This window comes from Rhamphochromis longiceps, linkage group LG16 (assembly GCF_057381845.1).
Source record: "Rhamphochromis longiceps isolate RC_006_pf linkage group LG16, R_longiceps_female_GT1.1, whole genome shotgun sequence".
In the NCBI taxonomy this organism is placed as follows: Eukaryota; Metazoa; Chordata; class Actinopteri; order Cichliformes; family Cichlidae; genus Rhamphochromis; species Rhamphochromis longiceps.
This window is the reverse complement of record NC_140572.1, coordinates 35313459-35331511: the sequence shown is the minus strand read 5'-3', so window position 1 is coordinate 35331511 and position 18053 is coordinate 35313459. Positions and strand designations below refer to the sequence as shown.

General features: G+C 40.0%; 1 protein-coding gene across 4 annotated transcripts in view; it reads left to right on the top strand.

The window, feature by feature from the left end:
- spegb (striated muscle enriched protein kinase b) overlaps nt 1-18053 on the top strand; it is a 47913-nt gene that overhangs the window by 10062 nt on the left and 19798 nt on the right. For 2 of the 4 annotated variants that reach the window (XM_085385552.1, XM_085385551.1), the window contains exons 2-15: nt 8448-8534; nt 9150-9210; nt 9388-10928; nt 11071-11214; nt 11316-11498; nt 12436-12602; nt 12847-12935; nt 13743-13918; nt 14170-14430; nt 14536-14694; nt 15260-15449; nt 15557-15786; nt 16335-16454; nt 16669-16773. In XM_085385552.1, the coding sequence (XP_085241678.1) occupies nt 8448-8534; nt 9150-9210; nt 9388-10928; nt 11071-11214; nt 11316-11498; nt 12436-12602; nt 12847-12935; nt 13743-13918; nt 14170-14430; nt 14536-14694; nt 15260-15449; nt 15557-15786; nt 16335-16454; nt 16669-16773 (3513 nt within the window). Of the gene's footprint in view, nt 1-8447; nt 8535-9143; nt 9211-9387; nt 10929-11070; nt 11215-11315; nt 11499-12435; nt 12603-12846; nt 12936-13742; nt 13919-14169; nt 14431-14535; nt 14695-15259; nt 15450-15556; nt 15787-16334; nt 16455-16668; nt 16774-18053 lie in introns of all 4 variants that reach the window. The other 2 variants (XM_085385550.1, XM_085385549.1) reach the window with 1 other exon arrangement.

Here is an 18053-nt window from a genome sequence, read left to right as displayed (position 1 = left end):
GGTGATAGTTTAGAGATGAACTCTTCTTGAACCTCTGTATACCTCCTCCCCTCAGCTCTCGCCGGACCAGACCTGGGCCTTTGTGATAAGGGTCGTGGCAAGGGACAAAGAAGGTAATGATGCTGGTCTTTGCACTCTGGTTTTCCACACAGGTAAGTAGTCTTTCTGCAGGGTTCATCGTGGATCTCGAGGCATCTCTTGCAGGCTCCAAGTTGCTGCACTGCATCCTCTTTCTCCTGTAACTTTGTGTTGGTTCGAAACCGTCTGCAGATGTAGAGCTTTCTCTTGTGCTTTGGGTCCCCACAGATGATGCAGCCTGCTGGATCAGTACTGGATTTAACTGACTTGGTACGGGCGTACTTTACTGGGAACTTTATTCTCTCCTTGGCAGGGTCGATGTCTCTCAGCTGGTCTAACTGCTCGTAGATGGACTCTTGAGATTGGAGGTATGCGAGCAGCTTGTCAAACCGGTTCTGATGAGTCACAGCATTCTTTGGATCAGCAGCGTGGGTAAGCCAGTCTTTCTTTAGGGACTCAGGCAGCTTGCTTTCAATAGACTTTATTACCAAGAGGTTCTTTATGGCATTTGCTTCATCCAGCTCACTCAAATCATAGAGGGCCTTTTCAACTGCGTGGATAAGCTCTATAATTCTTCTAGGCTGGTTGCTACGGACAGGAGGGATAGCTTGAAGCTCCTCAATGATTTCAATTGCGATGGTGGCTTGATTTCCATAGTGGTTCTCGAGGACTCTGAAGATCTCATCGGCTGAGGTGTATGTGGACAGGCGCAGATCTTTGGCCACTTTATCATCGAGGCTATCAAGAAGTTGGAATTTCTTTACTTCCACGGACCCGGTTGGTTCACCTTGCTTTTGCAGAGCCTCCCATTCCTTCCGCCATCTGTAGAACTCACGCTGGCTGCAGCCAATTTTATGGCTGCGACCGAGGCTGCGTTGCGGACTGTGACAACTGCTTGGTCGGCATCTCTTTTAATCCTCTCTGCTTTGATAACGGCGGCCTTCCCTGACACCAGCTTTGGAAGGCAGGTTTCGAGCTCCATCAGTCGACGATCACAATCTCGCCTCTCAGCAGGTGGCGCCCAGCGGTTCCATGTCTGGTGTGCCTGCTTAGCTTTCTTCACCAGTTCTTCTAGATGGCGGAGCATAAAATCATATGCCTCCAGCGGTGTATCAGGCTGAGTGGATGTGACGTACTCACACGCCATTTCTGCTGATTTTAGAGCAAGGGTCAGTTCTTTTTCACCATATGATGTCCACAGTGTCTCTCTGATCAGGTGCTTCACCTCCTTCAACTTCTGCTCACATTCTTTCTCCGTTTTTTCGACGTCTGCTCTCTGTTGGCCCATCAGCTCCGGTGTGCCCTCTGCTTCACACTGCATGATGTAGGCGGCTTCAAGCTCCTCGTTCGCGTCAATCACTTTGGAGCCCTCTACTGTGAGTCTCTTGAAGGAATCCTGCAGCTCCTCTACAGACATATCCATGTGGGTCCTTATTATATGGTTGGTGAGTCTGGAAAACAGTCTCTTTGCAGTGGTTCGCTCTATTTTCAGCTCTTGAAGTGACTTGGACTCAGCCATTCTGTTTTCTCGGTTGTTGATTGGACAGGCAAACGGTGTGCAATTTCCTCCAGGCCCCCAGGTGGAGTCTTCTCCGTCTTTGTGGTGAGCTTTTGTGGAGTCTTCACTGGTCAAGGCCGGTTTCTCTACTGGCCAGGCCGGTTTTTTACTGTCAAGTGTTCCTCTGACTGTGAGGTGTCCACACTTGAAAAAGACCAGACTTTGAATTTCACTCAACTTTATTTAGACCAACTAGTTTGATAGCTGGTAGGTAGCAGCAGGTAAAAAACCTTTCAACACAAAAATAAAGAACATTCCATTAACCATTCAGATAAATTACATGCATTACACAGAAGACAGATGAAATAACAAAATACACTTCAGTAAAGCCATTTACCATGTGGTTAACTGTGTTAATTTAACTGTGGTTCTTAAATATACAAAATGTGTCTTCTTTGCATTAACACTTTTTTATAAACAATTGTATTTTAAAGTATACATTTTAGAGTTCAAACATTTTAATAGACTTTAACTAAGGATTTTCTTTACAAAGAATTATTTTCTTTAAATCAAAACCAAACATTTATTCACTAGTTTTACAATCCACCCAAGGATTTGGGGTAACTATTTTTAATATTAATTAACATAAATATGTGGGAACACTAACTGCACAAACAATTTATTCAAACTTAAACATTCATTTTTGTCAATATAATTAAACTTAAATGCAGCAACTATTTCCCTAAGCATAAAACATTTGCACAACTGAGCTTCCATAGTCCCAGATACATCTGCAAAAGCAAAATGTGAACTCAAGAGCTTACCGATAGCCTGTCTTGTTCAAAGTCTTCCTCACAGTGGAAAAGTGCTTTGTTTGCCGTCCTCTCAGTATGTTGCACCCGGGTCAAATGACTGCTGCATGCATTTAAAGGTTTACTCGGCACGCCCACCCTTGATTGCTCTAATGTGGCTCACCTGGCAGGGCGGCGCACACCAGGCCGTGCTTAGTTGTTGATTGCACCCAAGGTCTAATCAGCGGCCATGGGTAAGCAGCAGCACCGAACAGGTAGAGGGCAGGAGGAGGAAAAGAGGAATAACAGCCACACCTACTAGGTCAGCGCGACACAGAGACTAGTGACGATCTTCTAAAGTGTGTTCTGAAAATGATCTCACTCATAACTATTCTGTCTGATAAAAAGGCTTTTACCAAATATTAATTACAGTTTACTCATTTTATACACAGTCCAAGTATAAACAGTATTAACATGAACAATATGGTCACAAGTAAATATCAAATTAAAACATCCTGAAGGTCAATTTTTGTAGTTTAAATTTTCTATACATGTGCAAATTGAAGTTAATGGAAACAAAGAATTAAAGCTTTAAACATAAACAAATAGCTAGCTCTCTGGATTTCACTGCAATGTGCAAAAATATACTAGAGTCCATAGTGCACCCTTTAAAGATTTTTCAAGAGTCAAAAACCAAACACAGCTACAAACCATAATTCAGTGAATACATAATCCAAACTATGAAATATAATGCAACTGTGATTTCCATGTTTGAACAGAAGAAGGTGAAGTGATGGATAAGCAAAAGAACTTAGCAGCCATTAGGAATCCACACATTATGAAAAGAGCTTAAATAAACTGGTTACTAACGGTGCTGGTCACATGGCCTTGGATATGTACTGGTGACAGTTTTCTAAATCTGAATTCCAGATGACAAACTGAATATAATGACTAAGAGTAAAGACCAACCAGTACAGGATCTTTAAGACCAATACTGATGCCAACATTTGATTATTTAAAAACCCCAAAACTGATACGTTGTCCAATATTTTTTCTTTTATAAACATAAACAGATGTTGTGTGTTCTTCTGCACATGTTGGTTATGAAAAGATGTTTTCTGCGTCAGAGCCTCCTTCTCATCAGCTCAAAACAGTCCAGCTGTTTTTCTCTGGCCTCTGGCATCAACAGGGTACTTTGCCCAGAGATCTGCCTCTTACTGGATATCTGCTCTCTGTGAATGCCAGACGTGGTTACATGGGGGAAAATTAAACAACCGTGCCATCTTCAGTCACTTAAATAACCTTTTACCCCATCCTGATGCACAGTTTGAACTTCAGTAAGCACTGAGTTGCTGCCATGTGACTGGCTGATTAGATATTTGCGTTAACAAACACGTGAACATGTGTTGCTAACAAAGTGACTGGTGACTGTACATTTACATAACTATTCTAGAATGAGCTGTTGTAGCACACAGCAAGTGTAAAAGCAAAGCGGCCCATGATTTCATGTCATTAGAGCGTGAGGTTAACGTCGAAGTCACACATGATATTCAGCTGCCAAGGAAACGAAAAGGCCTGAGGTTACATAATCAACAGACCATGTAATTAAGCCCGAAAGGTGGCTCCTATAATGAAAGTGCTCACTACATTTGCTTTGCATTTGTGATCTGCAATCATTAGTAATTATATGAACTATTATCTTAGTAATATAGACTTTATTCTGCACTCTCACACAGTCATTTTGCTGAGAGTACTGTGTAACCATGTGTGAACTGAAATGTTATTTTAAGCATGTTTCTGTGTACTGATTTATTCTACTGTGCAAGCAGGTATTGTTTCAATTGATTCAAACTGTACTAAAGATAGAATATTAACTGCAATTACTACGTCAAAACAATAAAGTATTATGAGCAGTTGAAATTGTCATGTGGAAAAACAACAATCTCTAGCAGTGAGCTTGTGCAGTCAGTTAAAGCAGCCAGTAGGCTAACACATTTTCTGTGAGCTCGAACAGTGCTCCAGCAATGCAGAGGAGTGAGGAGGTCCCTTTTAGCTGTTGCGGCGATTCTCCCCCTCTCTTCCAACAACACAACATCGGCTCATTATACCCGTTGATGAAAAAGACACAGACACATGGGGAGGAAGGGAAACATGAAAAATGTCAACCAGTGCTGTAGAACACTGATCTCAAGAGGGCTGGATCACTCCCACTGGTTTTTCTGCCTATCGGTGTGCACTGCCTGTGGGGTGGAACGCAGCGGGGGAAGATGCTTACGCTGTCGCTGGCTATTGTGTGGACAGGGGGGCTCCCTCAGAGTGCATGATATGCATTCAACAGACATTTCCACCTGCGGACGGAGGTCTCTGCTCTGTGCTTTTCAGAAACGGATTCTCTCACAAGAGCTGCTGAGACTCTGACTTGTTACGTATTGGACCAAAGTGCCTTTTCTTTTCATTTTTCTTTCCGTTTTAGTGAGGAGCTTTTGTCTGCATGTTAGGAGAGTTACAATATGTAATAAGTTCAGTCTTTTTTTTTAATAGAAATTGCTCATGTTTTCTTAGGAAATTTGCTCAGTTAGGCGTGTAGTAATGGCTCGGAGCCCCCAGTGTATCTCGGGGAATACCCTGCTGCTGTGTGTAAGCCAAGACAAAAAATACCTGTCGAGGACATACCAGCAGTGCCTATGAAAAAACATTCAGACCAAAGAACAAAACAGGCAAGTGCTATTTCAATTTATCTTTCTCTTCTTCCTGCAGTGATTTAACCTTCATCTGTGAATAGAGCATTAAAGCGCCGTAAAATATTTCATTTAAAATGCTGACACCGACATTTTATAAATATTACTGTTGAACTGACCACACTGTTGTTTCAGCTGACAGTGGCAGAGGCAATGGTGCTGCTTAACAGAGCTCACTCTGCAAGTCCTTAATTGAGAAGGAGCAGTGTTACTGTGAGCTATAACCAACTAGAAACTCAGTCAACCTCAAAGCTCTTCCGTAGCTTTGAACTTCAGAAAACTACAGGAGAGTCTCACTAAAAGTTTCACTAAAATTCTTCCATGCAGTGCTGCGATGTTGAGAGGAAACTTCCAGAACTACTTGTTATACTTAAGGGCTCTTTGGTGTTATTTGGTGTGCACTTTTATGTCTATTTGTGCACCAGCAAACCGGTAGCAACTGTAACCCAGATATAGGGGTGGCCATTAGGGGGCCACTACAAATATTGGGGTGGCACACCAAAAACAGAACAATGCAGGGGCGCAGCGGAGGGGAGGGGGTGACGATGTGAAATAATGAGACATACAAAGTGACACAATACGAATGACAAACATCATATATGCAGGAAGAAATAACAAGTTTGTTTCAACTCATTGTAGGGTGTCTTCCTCTCTCTTGTGCGCACGTTTATTTAAACTATTACCAACATAGGGTCTTGCCGAAAAAGGGGCAGTGGGAGGGCCAGCAGTTTTTTGGGGATGCCTGCTGGCCCCCCTGGCCCCCCTTGGTGACACCCCTGCCCAGACAATCATTTATATTCTACCTCCTCTAACAGATTTCACAGTGACACTAAAAATATTCTTGACAATTATTAAATTGGATTTTGGAAACTGTAAGTTAAGCTCTGGTTTTTTTTCTGAGTGACAGGCTCATGTACTGTACTGTTCTGAGACTACAGCATGATTGATAATACCCTGTGCAGTCAGTCACAGTGTTATTAACTGTCAGTTACTAAAAGAGTTATAAAATCACTGTCAGCAGGGATTTAATATTGTCTGCTTCTCATGTGCAACCAATCAGGGACTTCCTCGGCTTATTCATTTGTCTATCATCTAACTTAGGTTCACAGTAGATATTGGGTAAGAGGCACAGAGGAGAGGTTGCTAGTCCACCGCAGAGCCAACATAGAAAGACATCACTGCTCCACCTTGACTTCAAACAAGATATTATGACATGCTAATTTTATACTACAAGCTAGTTTTATAAGGAATGCAAAAAAATGATACTGGAGTATATTTTCGTAATAAAAATATCCCGATTATAATTCACATTCATTCAGTTATATTTAATTAAAACATAAGTGACTTACTGGAGTCACTGCATAATGACTCTTCATGGCATGGTGGCACTTATCAAATGAACGAGGCGAATTGAAAAGAAGTTAATTAACTTGGGATGAAGAAGAAGAAGCACAGAAAAGTGAATCTGAGACCTCATTGAACTGTCCCAAGATTAAGACTGAATGATAATGGTACAACACATACACTGATACCATAAAATGGCTAAATATCATTTCTGTGTTTTGTCATTTTGGGGTATATTTTATGGATAAGTGGAAGAGGATGGGTGGATAGAGGGATGGTATATTTTAGTGTTGTGAAGAATGATTATTGCCTTGCAATATATCAAAGAGGACAGGTGCTGAAGTTGTATTTCTCAACTTTGAGGTGAGCGATTAAAGTGTCAAAGAGAAGGATAGCATTGCTTAATATAATGACAGAGTACAAATACATTAATGTTACCTGAGCTCCTCAAACCTGGAATGTCTACAAAGGACCAAAGTCATAGTCGATGAATTGTTATTGAAATTAATACAGGAAAAAAATGTAATACTTACATTTTCAGTAGAGCTTCTCCAAAGGATACAGGAACATGTATTTCACATAAAAGGAAGTCCATATTTGCACCCTGTTATTATGTTTCCCTAGACCTAACAAACCATATAGTTTTATTTATTTATTTATTCAAGCCTAAACAAGCATCGCATGAGAAAGTTAGTTGACGTAAAGGGCACAGCAATAAATTTTCAATTATTTAATGTATGTTTGTGTAAATTTTCAGTAGTTTAGTCTTGGACAAAATCAGCGGATTCGAATGACTGCTTTGGAAAAATAATGTGTCACACTGAGAAATATGATGTTATACTGTGTAATAATACTCTTTACAATGTTGTGTCTGTGTGAAAGTGTTTTACTTTGAAATGTAAAATTATGTTATGTGATATTAATATTGCATGAATGTGCAGTGTAGCTAAATACAGATTAAATAGCTGTGAGTAGGACTCTAAGCTTTTCTGTGTAGTTTATAGCTGACTTTTTCTGTCTGCTGATTTCAAACAAGCCTGTTTTTGAAAACATTTTTCCACCATTTCCATTGTGGCCAGCGTTACCCTGTTGTGTTCTTTTACTGCAAGAGAACAAGAGATAGCTTCTGTTATTTATTTATTTCATTTTTTTTTATAAGTGGTTCCACCTACTGTGAAGCAAACACCTCATGAGAGCTGCTGGGATGCCAGTGACTCAATACTGCTTTCTATTTTGAGTCCTACCAATGACTGAATTTTCTCTCAGCCTGTGAAGAACAGTCATATTTATCAGATAGTACAGCTGGAACAGTTTTTTAGGTTTAAAGAGGATACATTTCTGCTGAAAATATGAACACACTTGTAGTTATTTTCTTCTTGTATTCCCTTCCTTGAAATAAATTTGCTGATGTCGTTGAAGTAATTATGGGTGACAAGACTCAGCAACAATTCAGCTGTAACAAATTTAGTATATTCAGCTTAGCTGTGCTAATGAGACCCTGGGGGCGTCAACTCATCAAGTAGAACAACTACATATATTATGAAATTCAGTTAAGTGCCACAGAAAATTTCAGTGGCATTACATAATTTCCTTTGGTATAAAGAAAGTATTCTGATTCAGATTGTTAGTCCCCCCCACTTCACCCCCAAAAGGGGGTCAGGAAAATCACTTCAGTTTCTTTCACCAAGCATCTCCATAAAGTGAACTGAACATGATAAGGTAATAGTGACGATATCCTGTCCACTGTCTGTTACATCTTTTGTTTCCACTGCAGAAAGACAGTTTTCCATTGTTGCCAAACAACATCACAGATGGTGCCATGCTTCATTTAGTAAATAGTTTTAGATTGTCCTTACTTTTATTTTCTGCTTTTTTTACAAGTATGCTTTCAAATGCACTTTTATTTTCTCACCAAATAATGTTCTTCACAAACTGGTCTAGTTGAAATGTGATTACATCACAAGTAATTTTCCATTTATTTTGTTTTATTTATTTCAGATTCTGAAACAACAGAAGATGAAGGTGGAGACCAATATGAGACCAAAGAAGATAGCGGGGATGTTGAGGACCAGGCTGTGCCTGCAGGTATGAACTGTTTCTGATTTCAATCATTAATTTGCATCAGTGCTTACAGGATGGTACTGAGACCTGCTATGAGGTTGTAAGATAGTAGTACCAACAACAAGAAAGAAAATGGAGCTGAAGGCAATCACATGAACCTAATGAAAAATAACAGTTTTCATTTCCATTGTTTTTTTTTTCTCTAGTTTTCTTTTTGGCTACTTCTGACACAGAAACAAACATGTATATCTATCTATCTGTCTATCTATCTGTCTGTCTGTCTGTCTGTCTGTCGATCTAGATCTATCGATATAGATCTATCGACCTAGATCTATCTATATATATATCTATATATATATATTGTGTACTTTTTGTGTTGGAGGTCTTTCTCTCCTTCACTCTTTTGCTCTCCTTGTATGTCTGATCAGGGAAATAACTGTCTTTTTAGAACCTCAGTTCTCCACAGTGGTTACCAGCAGTGTTCTATACAGATGGCAGAGCCTGCAGTGATACAGCAAGTCACTTCATCCAGTGTTTACATAGAAATATTATTTGGTGGAGATTTGAACATGAATACCTGACCTAGAATTTTTGCCATACAAATGTGTTAATGCATCTCTTCTTTCACACGAGACACAGTGATGGAAAAATGTGCCCAGGATGTCAGTAAAACACATGGACATGAAGATCACTCTAACAGGCAAGTACAAAACATACAGCATTGATGGTAACCCCAACAATTACAGTAAAAAGAACTTTGTGTGTTGACTATACTACTGGACTTGAATTCAGTGCTAAAACACAGTAATGAGTAAGGTTGTAAATTAGCAACAGCTTCCTAATTTTAACAGATTTTTCCTCAAATCCTCTATTTCAGGAGCCAGTCTGAGGATTTTTCAAGAGAATCTCCCACACAAGTTCTCCCACCCCCATCTCCAAGACTGGTCAAACGCACCTCCACCTCTCCAATGCCAAGTCGCTCTGGTTCAACTACTCCTCTTAGCTTGCGGAAGAAAATCGTTGTGCCAACTGAATACCAAGACACCGTGCCTGGGGAGTTTGAAGAAAAGGTTAAGCAGCCAAAATCTGTGTCCCAAAGTAACACCCAAGATTCCCGACCACAGACTCCACTGAGTGAATATTCCAAGAAAGAATTTACTCTTAGACCCTCTCCAAAGCTTACAAGGGCTAGTTCAAAGGTTTTTGAGAAGGTCCGTGACTTAGAGGAGCGGAGACGGAGTCTTGATATTCCAGAAGGTTCCATTTCGGGAAGATCCTGGGCAGGGTTCAATCGGGCTGGATCTGTGGATTCAGATGATGGAGGAAGCCGTTTGGGTATCTCTAGAGAAAGTTCAAGGGAAGATCTTAGGGAAGCTCTAAAAGAAGATGCTGCTGAACGAAGGTCTATGTTTAAACAGAGAGCAGCTTCGCTGGAAGAGAAACCTCGCTACTCTCAAAAAGTTCAGGACATTGAAAACAAGTTCACTGAGGAGCTCCAACGCATTAAAAAGCTTGTTGGTAAACCTCATCTGAAGAAATCGTTTTCAACTGAACAGCTAACCCTGAAGGTCAAGCAGCGCCAGCCTTTCAGGAAAATTGAACCTATTCCTCCTCAGGTCCTGCAAAAACTCCAAGAAAGGGAACGAGTCCAGTGGGCAAAAGAACAGAGAGAAAGGGAACTAAGTAAGCAACCGATGCAGCAACAGCAGCAAACACAACATGAGCAGAAATCTCAACCTCAAAAGACAGCAGACACTGGTTTAACAGCTGTACCAGTTAGTAGAGTTGGAGAAGTTGCAGGCACCCCAGAGTCAATGCAGTTATCTGACTTACCAGGACAACGATCGGTGAGAGAATTCAATAGAGTCAGTCCTGTTACAGAAATTATTCAACGATCATCATCACCAGCAATATATAATCAACACAGGGAAGATTCACCAAGCAGAAATGTTACAGAGATGACGTTGCGCAAAGTTGAACGAAGGCCACCGAGTCCTCTTGTACAAAGGGTATCTCGAATGCAAGAATCCCCACACATCCAAGAGTCTCCTGTACAAACGCAAAAGGATGAGACTTCGGGGAGAAAGACACCAATAGAAGTTGCAGTAAGAAAAATTGAAAACAGACCTGAGAGTCCTCTGGTACAAAAAAGGCCCATCATTGTGCAAGATCTTGCCCCTTCAAAACCCCCAAGAATATTACCAAGCTCTCCAACAGAGGAGAAAATGGAAGTGGAACTTTCTAAACCAATCTCTAAGATTAAGGTACCTACAATTATTGTTGAAGATGAAAAAATGGAAGAGGATGTTCCTGTAAGCACAAGTGAGCCTAAACAGAAGCGTGCTGGTGCCAAAGAGGGACAACAGCAAAAGTCCAGAGGAAAGAACCGTCGTACACGACCCCTGTCTCCAGAGTTAGGTTAGATTTGTTCTGTTTCTTTTGTAAGCTTTTTTGTGGTAATGTCTAATAAAGTGACTTTCTCTGTCCTCTAGTGTCATTTTTGTAATTTGAGCAAAGGAACAAAAATCACTTTAAGTTTGTCTCTTGTTAAAATGTGCAGATTCTTCAGATGATTCTTATGTGTCTGCCGGAGAAGACCCCATGGAGGCTCCTATGTTTGAGTTTCCCCTCCAGGATACTGTAGCATCTGCTGGTGCAGATGTACTGCTAAGAACTATAATTGCTGGAACCCCTAGCCCTGAAGGTAATTTTTTGTAATTTTTATTTCAACAGCAAAACCCTTAAAGGTAACTTTGAATCAGTTGATGGAGAGGTGGATTTATTTTGTTTTCTTCTCTGTTTAAGTCACCTGGACTATAGACAACACTGAGGTCACTGGGATTGCAAATTATGCAGTCAAAGTGGAGGGTGAACGACATAGTCTTCTCATCAGATCAGCTAAAATAAGTGATGGGGGAAGATACTGTGTAACTGCTGTTAATCAGATGGGAAGAGCTTCAAGCAGTGCCACTCTTATAGTTAAAGCAGGTAAGTTTATGTTTTGGGACATGAGACCAAAAGCATCGCAAAGGCCTGTCTGACTGAGGCTTAAGGAACATCCATATCTATACATACATCCATAATCTCTTACCCAACGAAGCATGCAGCCTATCTAGGTGGACAATGGGCAAGTAGTGGGGTACACTCCGGACAGGTTGCCCGTCCATCACAGTGCTAACACTGACACAACTATTCATTCTCTCATTCACATTTAAAGCCAATTCAGAATCCCCTAATTAAACTAACATGCATTTCTTCGAACTGCAACAGGAAGCCAGAATATCTGGAGAAAACCAACACAGCTATTGGACGATTATACAAACTCCACACAGAAAGGCCACGTCAGTTATTATATTAAACTTTTATTGTAGTCGCTCAGAAATTGAACAGGACATTTATCACTCCCCCTACACTAGTATAATATGCAGCCTAATCAAAAAAAAGGTAAATGTACTAAGCAGTAATTTCCAGTTTACAGTATTCATTTTCAGAGGCCATTTTTGTCGTCTTAAAAATCATCTCGTAGTCTCTTCCCACGTTGGCATTGTATTTCTCTCCTGGCTCCCTTGTCATTATCTCTCTCAGCGAAATGTGTGCGCCATATATTCCAGCTGAATAACCTCACTTATAGTTACCATGGAAACTCAGAGGCAAAACTGAACCTATAAAGTGCCCAATGAGGCTCAGTGGCTCCACTCACTGTGAATCCACCATTGTTTAGATTTCACATTTGGCATCTTAGGTTCTAAATGTGTTTTAAACAGGAGGGATGTTTTATTCAATATGTGAACTCTTTTAAATCCCCTTGTACTCTTTCAGTTTTGCTCTCAGTAAAAAAAAAAAAAAAGTATAAATGGGACTTGATTGTTAAAAAAGGTATCAAGGTATGACAATGATTATAATAGTACAATTTCTGGCTTTGCAGATTCTGTGCAGGAACCAAAGGGAAACTTGGGTGTTCCTATGGATATCAGCAGCCCTATTACATCTGATGAAGAGTATCTCAGCCCCATGGAAGAAGTCATGGACTTTGGGGGGCCAGAGCCAAGGCGAACTATTGACACACATTTTAGGAAACCCCCTGCATTCTTGGTGAGACTGTGCAGGGTTCATTGGATAAATCTTACTTTGCCCTTTAGTGTGACCATAGTATGTTAATCGAACAGTGGCAACAATACTGCATGGAAATATCTTCCATACTAAGCATTCTATCAGTATTAATTTTCCCTTAATAAATGTATTATCTGCTGTGTGGTCACCCCATCAACACATCTCTCATAAAACTTACAGGTGAAATGCATCTCTAAGCGTCTAACTTGCATTAAATTTTAAACAGGTAACAATGAGTGATCAAGCTGTCATTGAGGGACAGGAAGTCACCATGTCTGTCCGAATAAGTGGACAACCCAAACCTATGCTGTATTGGTAGGTCCCCCCCTCACTTCATCAGTCTACTTAAACTCATTGCTTCCATAAGATATGGACAGCACAAACCATGAGGAAACATGAATGCATAGTTTGTTTTTGAGCATGGTCCTTTAATTCATTAAAGGAGGTGGAAACTTAAAGTTTTAAAGTCAAAACTTTTAAATTGATTTTTTATTGCATGTGATGCTTTTGCATACCCCCATGCTTAATCAGTGAAGTGATCTTACGATGTAGAGATGAGATCATTTCCTTTTCCTGTTGCAACTTTAACTTGGTGATACTTTTCTTCATAAGATAGTTGGTTTTAAGTTAGTCTCATATAGCTGCAAATGCAAAAGTTATATCAAAGTAAAGCACAAAAAAGGAAATAAATGTACAAATAAATTTTAGAGCTAAAATATGGTATCCAAATATATGATTTAATTGAAAATAGCACTCTCTGTAAATGTGTTTTAATAGAAAAGTGACAGCACAACAGTTAAAAAAGAGAAAATTACATACTGCTTTTGGTCTTTTTGTGGGGTTCTTTTAATGCTAAATTTAACATTACGGCTAATAATGCCAGTCTTATTTTTTTAATGTAGCTGACAATAAACGGCTGAGTCATTCATGCAGGTTTTGTCATAAGAGTTAGTCATGAATCTAAAGAGACAATAGCAGAAAAGACAATGTATTCCACCCCCTAATGTGGTGGGACAAAACGTGTGCTTGACCATCCTTTATTGAAAAACTGAAATACAGTGTATGAGTAATTTACCTCTTGTTGAAAAATATAGAAACAATTGGTCCCATGTGCTCTTGTAGGCTGAGGGACAGAGTGACGGTAAAAACAGGCCCACGTCACATTGTACGTGAGATGAAGGATGGCGCCTTTGAAATGACAATCAAGTCGGCAGTGAAGTCGGACTCTGGGATTTACACTTGTAGGATTATTAATGAGTATGGGACGAAGCAGTGTGAAGCAAAGCTGGAGGTGAAAGGTATGTATTTTTCTGCTTGTTTAATTAAGAATGCATAAATCGACATTTCGCTCTTGTTCACCGATTAATTATGTCCGTGTCAGTTTTGGGGAAGTAATTTTGTTCTACATTGTAAAGAAATGCCTCCAATTCCTTTACCATAGTTCCACGTGACTAAAAACATAAACAGAGGGCTGGAACTACTTCACAACATCACCGTTTTTGTATCACTTAACAGCAATCTTCAGAAAATGTACTTTATTTATATCCAGCACCACCAGTGGAGCCAGGTCTCGCAGTTATCCGGGCAGTCAGGGACATCACAGCCAAGGCTGGAGAGACTGTTTTGTTTGAGTGTCACGTCATTGGACCAAAGGACACGGATGTGGACTGGCTTGCAGATGGGAAACTGATCCAGCCAGCATTGCTCAATTGTAAAATGCACTTTGATGGAAGAAAGTGCCGCCTGCTGCTTAACTCTGTACATGAAGATGACAGCGGAACATACATGTGCAAACTCAGCACAGCTAAAGGTAAGTGTCAAGGATATATCCCACATGCATGATGCAAAACTTGAAGAAGTATATTTATCACTTCTAACTCGTTTCTACTTAAGAGATATTTTTTTCATTTTTTAGAGGAAGTGACCTCATGTGGCAAACTCAAAGTCATCCCCTCCCTCGAACCTCTCTTTACTCGCAATTTGGATGTTTTGGAAGTAATTGAGGGGCGCAACGCTCGATTTGACTGCAAAGTCAGTGGGACGCCACCTCCTAAAGTCACCTGGAGCCACTTTGGTAGGAACATACTTATACTCCTCTAGGTTGATGACGCTGTCACTTATACACACACTCCTTCTGTGGGCAGTGCAATAACCCCTGACTTCATTTCACCCTAACTGGTCGCAGCAGATGGCCCCGCCCCTCCCTGAGCCTGGTTCTGCCAGAGGTTTCTTCCTGTTAAAAGGGAGTTTTTCCCTCCACTGTCACCAAAGTGCTTGCTCACAGGGGTCATGTGATTGTTGGAGTGTTCTCTTTTTTCTTTGTATCACTGAATTTCACTGCCAACTGACGATTTTAGCCTTATTTCTTAATCTGATGGTAAATCAGATATAAAATCAACTGTCAAGTTTTAATTAAATTGTCGCTTAATAGCAAGCAAAAAGTGAAACTTTTTTGGAACATCTAATTAATTATAAACACAAAATCTCTTACTGACTTTTGCATTCTTTATCATTTGGTGTTTTTAATTATCTCTGATCAATCACTTATCTTTAAAGTTTTACTGGGTAAACTTCTAGCTTATCTTACTTATGCTCCTCCAATATAAAACCATATGGATATGTTTTCCTTTTTCCTTTAGATCATTTACTTACAGAAAGTGAGGACATTCGTATTCTTCAGGAGGGTGGCCGCCATTCTCTCGTCATTTCTCACGTGACCAGCGATGATGAGGGTTTTTACACTGTCAGAGCCCATAACAGTCACGGCGAGGCAGAGAGCTCTGCTGAACTTTACATACAGGAGCCACGTCCAGCCATCTCCTCACAGATGTAAGAGTGTTTGATTTTCTCTGGATCACGTGTGCTTTTTGAAATTCCGCTTGAGCTCCCAGTGGTGTTCATTGTTACCTATCCAATTCTTCTTCTCATCACTTCAGGGCTAAATTGGAGAAAATGCCCTCCATACCTGAAGAGCCAGAGGTCCCAGAGAATGAGGTGGAGCGTTTCACCATGCCTGACTTCATCAAACCCCTTTATGACCTGGATGTGATTGAGGGAAAAGAGGCTGTGCTCAAATGCAAAGTGGCTGGTTTGCCGTATCCAACTATCGCCTGGTTCCACAATGGAAAGAGGATTGAAAGCACAGAGGACAGAAAGATGACACAGTGTAAGTTTTGCAGAATGGATTTATATTCATCTGATATTTATTTCCATCCTTTGTATGGAAATTCCTTTATGTATGATTTTCTTTTCAGCAAACGCAAACAAATATTTTTTTTATTACTTCATTTAAAAAATAACTGCTTGTATTAAGCAGGTACAATAACCATTACTGATCTAGCAGTAATAATCAGAACCAAAGACTTCTTTATTGAGGAAGTGATTTTATCATTCTCTTTTTGCCCTGTTTGCTTCTTCATTGCCAGGATCATTGCGACAGTTACTTCTGTGCTTCAGCAGCAAATCATTTCAACTACCTTTAATCTACAAAGACCAATTTTCAAAAACGAGGGTGCTGTCCTCTTTCTTGTTGCGTGGAGCAAAAGTACACAGAATTTCAATGTGAGATCAGGGTTTAATTAAATACAGAGAGTGTCGTTATTCTATAGCTGCTACACTGAGCACTTACACCCCTGAATGAATCCACACTGCCTCAGTCTTCCTTGTCTGTGTCGTGTAAAACCGAGTAAGCCAAGCCGCTTTCTCCTGTTGCAGTTCGTGATGTTCACAGCCTGGTCATCCGCTCTGTGTGCCATGCCCACGGTGGTGTCTACAAGAGTGTCATCTCTAACAAAGTTGGGAAGGCCACCTGCTATGCTCATCTCTATGTTACAGGTAATTTTTTTTTCTTCTTCCTCAAGTGCTTTGAGGAAACTCTCATTCTGATTTGATGCTATATAAATAAAATTGAACTGAATTGAACGCTCTGGAGAAAGAAACATGTTTTGATTACACAACCGTACTCAAGTACACCTTATAGATTGATGCTGCCCCATGCCGCACCACACCAGAGAAAAATACAGCTGCCTAAATCCATTGTCATTTTCAGACATCCTCCCTGACCCACCTGATGGGACTCCAGTCATAGAATCCATTACTGGCAAAACCATCACCTTGAGCTGGAAGAAACCAAGGAGGCTGGACCCTTCCATTGGTAAGCAAAAACATTGTCACATGTGCTATATTCAAGAGACAAAACAATATATTCCTTATTCTTAAGTTATTTATTGTTTTACACATTTAATGCAGAACATTCTCTAAGGTCTCTTTCAGACATGCATTTTAAAATATTTGTGTCTATCTCATCTTTCCATGAAAGTCTGACAGATTGTAATCTATCGCTTTCAACATGGAACAGATCTGAGCTGAGGGCCATTTGATCATAGACTGAATGTAAAAGATGGACCTTGCTTCTAGGTCTAAAAAGTAAAGCCAGTGCATTCTTTCTAATGTCCAGCAGAGGGCAACAGTTCTGGTTCCAAAAAAACACTGGGTTGTCTAAAACAGTGGTCCCCAACCCCCGGGCCACGGACCGGTACTGGTCCGTGAGTCGTTTGGTACCGGGCTGCGAGAGTTGAGGCTCGGTTGTGAAATTTATGGTTTTTATCGGTTTTTAGTGTTATTTTTTTGCAATTGTTTTTATCATTAACTGGGTTTCCCTCGGTCTTTTTCCTTGTGTTATGAATAAATCTTTTTTTTATTTGGTACCGGTACTGGTTTTATTTTGTTGTATTTATCCGCGACACCTTAAAGGCCGGTCCATGAAAATATTGTCGGACATAAATGTTCCGTGGTGCAAAAAAGGTTGGGGGCTGCTGGTCTAAAAGACTATGAGCAAATTATCCCATTTCTCAGTTTCTCTGTTTTATGACCTCAGTATAAGATTTACATGATGTGTTTATGGTCTCATTTGCTACTTTTCTGTCTTAATAATAATAATAATAATAATAATAATAATAATAATAATACATTTTATTTAAAAGTGCCTTTCAGAACACTCAAGGACACTGTACACAGCAGAACAAAGCAAGCATAAAAACAGGCAGTTTACAAAATCATAAAACATAAAAATAAAATAGGAGAAGGGAAAAGGTTATGTTGGATAAGCTATTAAGCTAAGCTATTTTTTACTTAATGATTTTACTGATTTATTTATTTTATTATTTAAGTTTAAGTTTTCACAATATTCATTTTGTAAATTGTAGTCCCAAATGTGTCCGAATGACAGAAAACAAAGTGTTTGACAAATGGCCAGGCTGTGAGTGTGATGTGTTCTTTCATTTCCGGGTAAGACTTACTCATCTCTGGTTTTACAGCTGGGACACTGAAACAAGCAGCAGATTTCATTATGAAAAAACATCAAGAATAAATGCTAAAAATAACATACTGACACACTGTGAGGTGCTCCAGTTTTTACATGTTGTACTTTATGTA